General features: G+C 39.3%; 1 protein-coding gene across 2 annotated transcripts in view; it reads left to right on the top strand.

Annotated features, from left to right (window-relative positions):
• CREB5 (cAMP responsive element binding protein 5) overlaps positions 1 to 12,788 on the top strand; it is a 381,389-nt gene that overhangs the window by 65,807 nt on the left and 302,794 nt on the right. For both annotated transcript variants that reach the window (XM_081079476.1, XM_081079475.1), the window contains exons 2-3: positions 2,944 to 3,015; positions 8,871 to 8,964. In XM_081079476.1, coding sequence (XP_080935602.1) covers positions 2,962 to 3,015; positions 8,871 to 8,964 — 148 coding nt within the window. In that variant the 5' untranslated portion in view covers positions 2,944 to 2,961. The remainder of the gene's footprint in view (positions 1 to 2,943; positions 3,016 to 8,870; positions 8,965 to 12,788) is intronic.

The raw sequence follows: 12,788 nt of genomic DNA, 5'->3' as shown, positions 1-12,788 counted from the left end.
TTGTTACTACAAGTTACTATTTTGAGATGTAGGCTACGAATGTATTTATATGGAACTTTCCCACTTTACTGTCATGTAATCTTAATATTGGTTAGTACTATTACTAATATTGGCATTCTTTTGTTACTTTGGCAACTAAATCTCTTACATGGTGTCCAAGAAAGACTCATCTTATAGCAATTTCTCTTTTATAAATAGAGATTAGTTAATACTAAAGTGAGGTTCCAGTCATGCTTGCCCACAAAACTTTTTCCCACTTCCAAACACACACATTTAAATACACAACCTTTCTCCACAATTTGGAAATGTCTTACAGGCCTCCTAACTGATCAGCGTAACACAGGAATGAAGGAGCTGAAGACTGATATTCATACCCCCATTGTAAAGGAGGGGAAATTGAGGGCTGAAGCAATTAAATGACCTAGAAATGGTCAGGCAGGTTATAGCCACAGAGGCAGAAAAGGTCCAAGAAAGCATTTTTAAAACTTTACTAGAAAAACAACACATACTTAATTAATGGGTATCCCAATTACTCTGTTGTGTATTCTATCTTGGCTCAAAATCATTTTCTTAGCTATAAAGTTACCCTTTATTTTGAGGCTTAGAAGTAAGTTATCAGCATTTATAGGAGAGAGGTGGGGTGCTCTATAAGGGGTGCTCGCACTAGAAGTTATTTTAATTGCTCATGACTTTTTTCAGACAAGGGCTAGTGGAAAGCTTCTAAAGATATTTGTGTGGCTTTTTTTCTCTTTCTAAATATAATAAAGTGAAAGAGTTTAAACAATATGGCTGTTATAGGAAAGCTATAAAATTATGCTGAGTCATTGTGTTGACAGGTGACCAATGGGAAGCATTACAAATGGAGATTGAAAAGGGCATTGCTTTGTGAAAATTGTATGATCAGAAGAAATGGTGGTATGAAGAGGGTTTGCATTTTAAAATTTGTTGTTTTTTTAAAAATATCTGACTAGCAGTGTTATCTAAAAAAGTCTTTTCACTTTGTGTTTCATAAAAGCAAAAGTATGCATTTATTTCCCAAAGAATATACGTGGAATATATTAGCGTTTGGGGGAAGGGTATAATGACCTACAAATTAGAGTTGTTTTGTGTGTTGTGTGTGTGTGTGTGTGTGTGTGTGTGTGTGTGTGTGTGATAATAACGTTTCCTTGGACAAACGGTGACTATTCCATGAGTTGAAGCAGAGTTCCCTCTTTTAGGGGTGAAAGTGACTTGGAACACCTTTGGAATCACTTACAAGCAACATTTTCAAAGAAGCAAATCTTTTCCAGTGCTCAGAGACAAAGCACTAGGCTTTAGTTCCACAGTAGAGCCATGCAACTTATACAAGCTCAACTCTAAAATTGACAAAAATAAAAGTCTGATTTCGAAAATGATTTAAATTATGTAACAAATTTAAGTAATATTTTTATGATATTTAAAAAATTATGTTACCATATATATTGGTAACCACAAAACCATGTACACTGTACTTTTAGGGGCTTTTGGGAGGATTCGCAAAGGTAATTTTGATTATGCTCAATTTTTGCATAATGAACTTACCTTAGAACCTAACCCCTATGTAAGAAAGGACCACGCTATAATTTAACATATGAGGTGTGATCAGAAAATACAGTGAATGCTGCTGCCGAGTGTCATCCAACGGAAAGGCAGGGATCTTCAACATGGGAAGTGGTGCATCAAACTTTAGTAACATTGTGTGACAAGTTTCAACTTCTTCAGTGCATTCAGTTGAGTGTGAGTTACAGTTGAGAGAAGGTGTGTTTTAAAGTGTGTCGTAAATTATCCTCCATTATGACAATGCTCCATGTCACATATCGCTTCTGGTACAGCAATTTCTGTCAAATAAAAACATTACGGTCTGTCCTCATCCACCTTATTTGTGGGATCTGGCACCGTGTGACTTCTGGCTCTTCCCCAAAGTCAAAATGACCATGACAGGTAAACATTTTGAATTGATTCAAGATATCGAGGTAGCCACGACAGCACAACTAAAGGCACTCACGAAAGAGGACTTCCAGAACTGCTTCAGAAAGTGGCCAGAACGATGGGATAAGTGTGTTCAAAGTGAGGGGGAGTGTTTTGAATGTGTTTTTTTTACTGTAATAATCTCTTTATTTGAAGAGAAAAGTATTCACCGTACTTTTTCATTTCACCTTGTATGTATGAGATCATAACGCAGAGTTTCTCCCTGCAAAGTTTATTCCAGATAACTTATCTGGATTAGAAGGGCTGTAGCTTTAATCTAGTATTAATTTCAAAGCAGCCTGTAAAACCAAATGAGCAAAATATCCAATGTAATATGTTTCTGCGTTTTCTGATTTCTATTCACCACTACATAACTTGGGTAATTTTTGCTAAAGCGTCATTGGATGCCTGAGAGGGAAGGGAATTGAAGACCGAGGTCATTGGCTAGACTGGCTGCAGGGCTACCTTGCATGCCTTGTTCATGCCGAAGTTTGGTGGGTGGGATAGTTATGGGTGAATCATTTGGTTGGTTGCTCGGATTGGTCCTCACACTAATGACTGCCCAGTTACTGCCCCTTCTCTTGCTGTTTTAAGTAGCCAACCCCAAAGGACAGGTGTGAACTTTGCTTTGGAATCTATTTGTGCAGGTGGTGTCTTACCTGGTAATACCACAGTCTATGTGGCTTTCCAAGGCAGGGTTTCTGCTGCAACAGCCCCATGACATTTTTCTTTAAAGTACAGTCAATATGCACTCAAGAAAACATAATAGGAACCTGGACTGCAGGGAGCCTAATGAGCTTTAGCAGGGCAGGACCTGTATTCATGTTTTTCTCGTCTAATTTGGGAATTGGCATAGAAAGGGACTCCAAGAGACTGCCTTTCTCATGTTTCTCATGTGGAAACAGGAGATATTCACGGATTTCTGTTTTCCTCCCTCCCTCTCCCCCGGCCCTTCAGATTTATGAGGAATCCAAGATGAATTTGGAGCAGGAGAGGCCGTTTGTCTGCAGTGCCCCAGGCTGCTCCCAGGTGAGTGTGGGGATCAACTGTCTTACAAGGCACACACCTCCCTTCCAACAGGGAAGAAACTGTCCCAGGGCAATTATGCCTGCTTGCTGCGGGCTTTCGTTCTCCACCAAGATACTGTCAAAGTCCCCCTCACCACCATCATCATCATTGTCATCATTATTATTTCCACCTTGAATAGTTTGAATTACTTCCCTCACAGCCCCTGAAATGCATCAGTGTTGGCCATTTCCACCCAGAACTTTCCCCTGGAAGTAAGCCAGACTCATCCTGCCCACCAAATGCTCAGGTTTGTTATTTCAGAAAGGGAGGAAGGAGGGTGCCTGCTTTTACGGTAGCCGCTTGAATACTGGGCATTCAGATTACCAATGAAATAGCTCACCATCAATGATGGGATTCTATTTTGTTTTTTTGTCCTATTTGAGTAAAATAAGCCCCGTCTAACTCCTCTAGAGCCCACAGTTTTTCCATTTACCTAAAGTTTAAGAGAAGGAGTGCAGTGCTGAATGAAACCTCTTTTAGCCTTCAATGGCACCATCAAGTGGAATCGTGAGGATTAGACGAGACACTGAAGGTAGTTTAGTATAGAGCCTGCACGTAATAAGTGTTCAATGTTTGTTGTGTTTACTATGAATGCTGCTGTTACTACAACTATTGTACTGGAAACCTATCTCTGAAAAAAATTGGGGAACATCCATTACTTACAGTCAGGGTTTTATACTTTACCTTTGGAACTTGATGGTGACGAGTTCCCTACTTGACCCTTTCTTTGGGTGTCTTCACATTCTAGCCATTGGAAAAATGACCACAAAAGGTCGATCTCCTGCCAAGATCTTCATTGTATAGGATATAGGACAAGCTTAGAACTCAGAGCACAGACCAACATGGGTTGTTATGTTCTCTTTCCCTAAATTGCCCAGTAGTTTCCAGCGGAATTAAGCCCACCTCTCATTATGTGGTGGAGTTGGCAGTAGGGTATGGAAAAGTGTCTAGGAGTCAGATGAGAAGTGATACCCATTACGGACCCTTCTTATATCTCCTCAGAGAGTTTGTGGAGGGTTCTGGGAGCCTTCCTGAGGGAAGATGCCGTGGAAACATGAGATGTTATTGCTGGTGCTGCTTTGCAGTGTTGTTGGTGATATCAGCCACTGACTGAGAAACCAGAGTCCTTTGCTTGAGTTCTGGCAGGCTCTGCAGGAGCTGTGGTGCGAATGTTGATTTGCAACCTGTAAATAAGAAAAGCAGTAAAGGAAGTTAGTTTGAATTTCAACTATTTTTCAGCAAACTGATTTTGGAGGTTGTTTAGAAATAAGCAACACTAGGAAAACACAGGCTGATAAGTAACTGGGAACCATTCTGCTAGACCAGCACTCTCCACTGTAAATGCAGAAAGTCTCGTCAGCTAACTAAGATAAACCTGATTCCCACTTAGTTTCTTTAAAGGGAAGTTTCAATAGCCAAAGAAATCAGATTGTTTGAGCGGTTTGCTTTGCTTTTTCTGTGAGAATGTGACCTTGAGTTTTATTCATTTCAAGTTACTCAACACATTTTTGGGGAGCCTACTAGGTGTATAAGATACATGTGTCCCTGTCCTCCCAGAGCTTCTAGTCTAGGCATCAGATCTGTAACCACGTGATCAATTAATCAATCAGTGAATTACACTTTCCCATAAAGGAAGAGCACAGGTCACATTGAAGAGTGTCATAGAGGATTTACTTTACTTGGGGAGGATAATGTGGAGTCCTCTGTGGATGGGGCATTTAAGGGAATGGGATCCTCATAGATCAGGATCCCATAGATCGAAGAGGGTTCATAGGGAGTTAGGATTCCAGCAGAGTCCAGGGTTGTGAATGACAGTAGAGGAGGGCCTTTTGAGGAAGGGGTTATTATCCACATCTAATATTTAAATAAGTCAGAGAGAAAAGAACTGCATGTATGTCATCGGACAATGTGGCAGAATTTCCCAAGCTTGGCACTAGTAGCATCTGGGGCTGAATAAGCCTTTGTTGGGGGAGGGACTGTGCATTACAGGATATTTAGAAGCACCTCTGACCTCTGTCTACTAGATCCCAGCAGCATTCACCAGTTGTGAAACCCAAACATGTCTCCAGGCATTGCTAACTATCCCAAATTGCCCCAGGTGGAGAATGACTGCCCAATGGCTCGCATTTTGGCTTTAGCCTTCTTTCTTTTGGGATCCCTTCCCTTTTAGGGGTCACCTACTTCTTACTGATGCTCTCCCACTCTATTTTATATATTGCTATAAGCCATCTGTCCTCCTTTTTGGAATCAAGTAGTGTATGAGTAAATAAATGCCACAGACGTGTGGTCACTGGTGTCAGACACTGCTAGAGCTGGGACAGTGAGGGGCCTGAGCAGAGCCTGTTGGATTTGGCAGTGGGTACCTGCCAGCGCCCTATGAGAGAGGAATCAGGGTGGGGGCCAGATTGGAAGGGATTAACGAGTGAGTGGGTGGTGAGGAAGTGGAGGTGGCCAGCATAGAGGACTCTTTCAAGAGCAGTAGGGAGTGACGGGAAGCGGAGTGATATAATGGTAGCCTGAGAAGGAAGCAGCTTGAGAAAGGTTCTTTTTTAAATTAAAGGCTAGTCAGGCTGGATTTAGTCAAGGCTGAGGAGGAGTGAGCCAGCTTGAAGGACCACAACTAAAGCGCCAGTCCCTGGGAAGATACAGGGAATAGAGGATATTACAGAGGACAGGGGCTTCATATTTCTTTGACACAGGAGGGTATGGAAGTGGAATCTGTGAAATTACATCAAATTCTGAGGTGGAGGTGGTAATAAAGTTTGAAGGGGGTGCATATCGAATGACCTTGAACTTCTCAGTGAAGGAGCCGGTAATTAAAAAGGCTGAGTGGACTGAAAAGGTTGGAAAAACATGAGAATTGAGGATTTACATAGTTTCTTGGTTTTAAGGTAAAATTCCAAGGCTCTCCCTTAACGCCCTGCCAAATTTAAATGTAAATATATGTCTAAAACTTGAGGTCTCTATTTAATGTGGCAGTGTTTCTTTTTCTGTTGACAAGCTGTTATAAAAATATGTGCATCTTTCCATTGAAGAGGGATTAGAATTGAGGAAATGTCGTTGTTGCCTAGTGATTCCAAGGGTCTCGTGGGAGACGGATAGGAAATCACAGTGGAGTCAGCTGTGATCACGGCATTTACTTTAGTGATGTTCCCTAACCTGGGAACCTGCATGGAGAAGAAAGGATAGCTGGGAATTGGAAACGGGATAGATATGAATTATCAGTGCTTGTGCTGCATTGGGGGTGATGGGAGGATTTTCCTCCCTTTTCCCCTCATTGGAAAGAAACTTTGTTCTATTAGGAATGGCCTATAGCACCTGGGAGGTTTTTTCTGTTATAGCTACTTATATGTTAGCTTTGTTCCAGAAGTAAAGAGAAACAAGTTTCTCTTCCTCTTTCTGATCTCACACAGTCAAATGTTAATTTCACTGTCCCTTTGCCCTTTGCGTTAACCATGTTTCAGGTTCCAAGTTCCAGTGGCCTCTCTCAGTTCTGTCTTTGCTGCAAACTTGACATTTTTTAAATTTATAATTTGCTGCTATTTCTCTACCACACTAAAAGAAAAAAAAAAAAGCACAGATGTCTTATATTGTATCTTTTGGAAAGTAATTACAATTAATATGAGATATTATGGAAATTATTTAATAAGCATTCTGGTTAATATTCTACTTTAGGCTATTATTATATGGAGCTAAAAAAATGGCTTACAAGTACAAAATGAAGGATATTACCATGTTGTTTGTTGATTACGTACATCACAGACAAAATTATAAGGCTTTTGACAGAAAGACTAAGAAATTTAACCTATGTCTCTAAACCACACATGGTAGTATCACATATTTGATATAGTCATTATAAGGTGTTATAGAAGACCAAGAGAATAGATGAACTTCCAGCAAAAACCCACATATCATTCTAAGTCAGACTTCTATGTATTCAGAAATCTGGCATAATTACCATGCTTTGAAAATTCTGTACTCTCCAATTTATATGATACAAATGACAAATAATAAGTGATATTTATTTGAAGAGCCACTTTTAGGTTATTCCAGAGGATTTACCCAGTGAATTCTCTCATTCTCATGAACACACCATATTATTTGCAGACCAGGGTTCTACCATAGTGTATGATGGTAATTGAAATTTCTAATTATTATCCTGAGGAACTGGGAAGCTCTGGAAAAGTTTCTCAATTGCCAAAGATTCAGAAATGTTCAACACAATTTATTGTCTTCTGTTGTATTTTCTTTGACTTTGATAAAGCCGACACTCTGTTAAATTCAGTTATTAAAACATACCAGTTTGAGTCAATACAAGCTAGGATCTCCTGCAATAACAAATTACCCCAAAGCTTCAATGGCTTAAAATAACAAAGGCTTATTTCAAATGCCCAAGCATACATTTCTATTGTGGATTGGCAGGATGTTTTTCATAATCCTTCAGAATTCAGAAATGGTCTTCATAATCCTTCAGAACCTAGAATAATTGAGGGGCCACTATTTCTAATATTGTGAATCACCATGCTATGGGGGAGAGAGATGGGGAGATTTCTAGAGGGTCTTGCTCACATCTAGGTGACATGACACTTCCACTCATGACACAATAGGCAGAACTAGTCATATGGCCCCAAATCAACCACAAGAGGGCCAGAACCATGTGACCAGAGGTCAGCAGCTGAAAACATCGGGGAATAGCATGTTGACAATCATAACATTCTTTGAAAATTAAAAGTAAAGTGTTGGTTTTCTACATTGTACAGAGTATAGAATACCAAAAATAATTTGTTCAGTTACTATAAATCATATGTATAATTATAAAAAATCAGACAATGAGTGTGCAAGGTCTTTATAAACAGAAACATACTATACAAATGTCATGGTGTACATTTGTAAATATGTATGTCAAATAATTAAGCAAGACATGTAACTTTCCCAAAGTCCGAGGTGAATCAAAATTCTTTTCCTACTTCATGTATTTTTTTTACTTCTCATTAATCTATAGGTGATGTCTAGCATACTTAACATGACTTAGACTTAATTTTACACTATTATGTAGAAGAGTAACTACTAGAGAAAAATTCCAAATAGTTTTTCAAGACTTCAGTGCTACTCACTTACATCCACTTTCTTATTTTGGACATGGTGTCCTCATATGAGTATATAGGTAGAAATGGGAAAGCTTTACTTCTGTCATGCTGCCATTATTAGTTATTCTTGTGATTATAAATAAACATTCATTTAAACATCTCTTTATTTTTCAAAGCATATTTCTTTTATATATATTATGTTAATAGTTTCAGTATTACTTATTTACCTCTTTCTGTTTTATCCTTTGAGTAAACACAAATTTAAAGTCTACCCTTAGAGGCAAACCTCTAGTTCCTAAGGAAACATCTAGTTTACTGATGACTCATCCCAGTTGGTTATAGTCAAGGTTTTATTATTATGTCTAAGAATAAAAGGAATTCCCAGGGAAGGTGCGGGGAATCAGAGAATGACGGAAGGCAAAGTTCTTTTATGTCTTACTAGTATTTAGCCAGATTTCTCTGCAACATAGTTAAGGACATGGTTAACTATAATGGAAATAATGATGCATGTATATGGGTGTAATTCAAAGGAACATCCCAGCACATTTGCTCACATAAAATAATTTGTCATTTTTCTTACTCATGCTTTCACACTTTTTCAGAACTAGCTTTTAGTTTTGCCTGTCACATTTGCAGTGCTGAATAAATCTTTTCTCTATGGTGGCAAATATATATCACAAAACTGAATGGCTCCTCTCCCCTCTCCCTTTTTTTCTATTTGTCTGACAGCGCTTCCCAACAGAGGACCATCTGATGATTCATAGGCACAAGCATGAAATGACTTTGAAGTTTCCCTCAATAAAAACAGACAATATGTTATCAGGTAAGGAGCCATCAGGCAAAGAGGCTTTGGGTAATCAGCCACAACGGCTTATTTTACTTATGATAGGATGATTTCCACTAGCAAATTCTGTGCCTTGAAAATACACGTTTCTAAGGTATAGCAGAGACTTAAAATAATGGTACGCAGAAATGTAATCAGTGAGTGTAGTGTTCACTCAAATAATTGCAGAGCTGTGACTTCTCATTTTCTGGATTGTAAATATTTATTACTCTGAAACTTGGCTCCATATACATATTTTTAAAAAGCGCATATCTGTAATCACTTGAGAAACAAATATTAATTGAGCGTCTATAGCTCACTCAGCACTGTTCTGAATGGCCTACGAGGTGCAAAGATTGATGATTGCTGTTCTTGAGGACGTCACAATACAGCATGCGTGTGCAAACAGCTAAAATAGAGGACTGTCCATGATATATGGTAGTTTCTGACTTATGATGCTTCGACTTACATTTTTCGACTTTATGGTGGTGCGAAAGCGAGATGCATTCAGTAAAATTTTGTACTGAAGTTTGATTTTGTACTTTGAATTTTGATATTTTCCTGGGATAGTGGTACACCACACAATACTCTCTTGTGATGCTGGACAGTGGCTGCAAGCCGCAGCTCCCAGTCAGGTATGAAATCACAAGGGTAAACAAACAATACTCTACAGTGTACTGTGTTGCCAGCATTTTTGGACCTTGTGTTTTGTTTTCACCACCCATCATGTCTACAAAATGTCCATCTGTGTCTCCTGCTTCTGATGAGAAGAAGAGGAGGAAGGCAATGGCTCTTGAGATGAAACTCAACATAATGGCCCAGCTGTAGGCTAACGGACATTTTCTGAACACGCATAAGGTGGGCCAGGCTAAGCTATTATGTGCAGTAGGTTAATGTATTAAATACATTTTTGACTTACCATATTTTCAACTTATGATGGATTTATCCCAAAGTAACACCATTGTAAGTAAAGGAGCATCTGCATATCACATAAGTATTGTAAGGAAAAATACGTGTACTATGTGACTTTAGTTGGAGGAAATCTTTCTGGTCTGAGGTGGCCAGTGAAGGTTTCTTTAAAAAACAGTACCCATCTCATAAGTGTGAGATTAAATGAGACAATGCATGGCAATTTAGCAAGTGCTTAACAAATGTGAGCAGAAATAAATAATAATAATAATTAATCCATCAGTTAATTGCCATTCCTTCCTATTTTGAGAGGTGGTGTGGTAAATTAGAAAGAGGGCAGTGCCAAACTGTGGTACATTTATACAATGGAGTATTACGCAGCCATAAAGAAAAAAGAAATCTTACCATTTGCAACAACATGGATGGATCTAGAGAACATTATGTTAAGCGAAATAAGCCAGAAAGAGAAAGACAAATACTATATGATCTCACTTATATGCGGACTCTAAAGAAAAGAATAAGTGAATGAACTAATCAGAAACAGTTCTGGGGACAAAGAGAAAAAACTGAGGATTGTTAGATGGGCGGGGGGTGGGGATAAGGGGAAAGGTGAGGGGATTAGAAAACAGTAGGTAACCACAAAATGGCCTCAGGGTTTTTGAAAAATAATTGGGGGAACGTAATCAATAATGTTGTAAAGATTTTGTAGGGTATCTGATGGACACAGGTCCCATCGGGGAGACCACCTCAGGGAAGATGTAGATGCTTGATCAATGTACCGTACACCTGAAGCTGAACAATAATGAATGCCAAGTATAATTTTATATATATAATGTGATGGCTCGGTGCGATGTCGGAGGGATAGTGGAAGGCGGAATAAAGGAGGGGGGGTTCACGATGTGAGGGGTGTAAATGATGAACGTCTAAGTATTACCTTGTCTTGTGCACCTGAAACTAATTAAAAAAAAAAAAAAGAGGGCAGTGCCAGGAGTGAGGAAACTTGAACTCCAGCCTGGGCTCTGCTACCACCAGCTATCTGACCATGAGCAAGTTAATGAAACATTCTGGGCCTTGGTTTCTTTTTCCATAAAATGGGAATGATTTTATCTGGTCAGTCTATTTCACAGGCTTATTGTGAAGATCCAATGAAAGAATCTAAGTGAAAGTGTGTTTCATAAACTGTAGCAGGGTAATTGAAGCATTTCCTGGTACCTGTGTTAGGTTAGAAGTATTTCACCGGAGCCACGGTCTGCTTGGCATGGTGAAAGAGATAATATACCCATGAACATGTTATAATGATATCAGAAGAGAAACTGACTGCCCTGGCAGGCCTGGCTCATATAATTTAGCATTTCTATGGCACTTAAATTTTACAAGTATTTTATTATCCCTATTATTAGTAAATCCTCTAAGAGTTTTGTCAGACAGATTATTACAACCCGTATTGTACTGATAGAGGAGGAGGGGTACAAGGAGATATAGCAGCTTTCTCAAGCTGACCAAACTGGGCAAACATGAGGGCACTTGCTCCGGCAGTCCTAACCCACTGACTTGCACTGGCCACTGCATAGTCAAGCTTTTCCAGATACTTCTGGTGACAGAGCCATCCATACAGCTTCATAAACCTTCAGTGACTTGTTAATGGTGCAAATGCATTACAGCGTTGCCTTGGTTTTCGAACGTCTCCATTGATGAACATTTCGGTTTACGAACGCCGTAAATTTTATGGATCTATGGTATCACAAGATAGTAAAATTCATGCTAAGTTTGCAGTTTTAGGGTTTGATTTTAAAGGTCTGGAATAAATTAATCCATTTTGCCTTATTTTCTATGGGGAAACAGTGCCTCGGTGTTCGAACATTTCAGAACTCGAACGGTCTTCCAGAACGGATTACGTTCGAAAACCGAGGTACCACTGTATTTGTGTTTGGGAAGACTCCGCAAGTTCAAAGGAAGCCTCTTCCCAACTCTCCACCATCATCCACCACCTCTCTGTCAGCCTGTTTTGATTGAACTAGCTGGCTCTTCAGAAATAGTTTCCCCCCCCCCTTAAGTCTAGAAACAGAGATGCAGAAACTCAAATTTGTAATAACTACAAAGGCCTAGAAGGGTTACAGAGAACCGTCTGTCCTTTTGTTTTCGTCAGTTGTCATGTTCTATAGAGTTCCCTGTGCTCTAACCTCATAGTTCAACAATGAAACAATGAACCTATATATGCAAGTAGCAAGGCTTTTCCCAATATTTAAATTCGTGAGTTCTTCCTGTATTTTTCCCAAATGAGATCCCTAAGTAGATGGCATGGTAGTAGGGGAGTGATTAGGTGTTTATTAGGGAGTGGAAACTATGTGGTGATATTAGAACTATAGTGTGAAGCACCAGCATAGTATCTTACAGGCACATTGCTAGGATGGCCCTAGAAGTCCGTCCCATCTGAGGTCTGAAAAAAGATGGGTGAACACTTCTATATGATGTCTATAAACAGGTTTTTTAAGTTCTTGCAGCCTTTCCGTCGTTCTTATCAGATCCTTGTAAGTTTGAGGCTGTTGCTGCCAATAATTGGCAGTGCCAGATGGAAAAATTATTGGGAGAAAAGTCACTCTAATTTTTATTATGTCAAACTTGGAATAAGAAAGGGAAGGAAGAAATAAATATGAGGGAAAACGACATGAATAATATCTTGGCATGTTTTCTTTTGCTTCTTCATGCTTTATGTTGATGCTGATATGAGGCCATTGCATATTTTGCCAATGAAATTAAGTGCTAAAATTTTAACCTTGCTACCTGCTCTGCATGTTCATAGATAGCCTCAGAATTTTGTCGCTGGGATGGAATACAGCGCTATCCAGTCAAGCTCTATTGCTTTGCATTTAGGGCACTGAGGTCTACTACATTTCATATGCCAATGTTGTCCATAT

The sequence above is a fragment of the Rhinolophus hipposideros genome, assembly GCF_964194185.1.
Source record: "Rhinolophus hipposideros genome assembly, chromosome: 18".
In the NCBI taxonomy this organism is placed as follows: Eukaryota; Metazoa; Chordata; class Mammalia; order Chiroptera; family Rhinolophidae; genus Rhinolophus; species Rhinolophus hipposideros.
The sequence above is the reverse complement of the archived record's forward strand: the minus strand, read 5'-3'. Positions and strand labels throughout refer to the sequence as shown.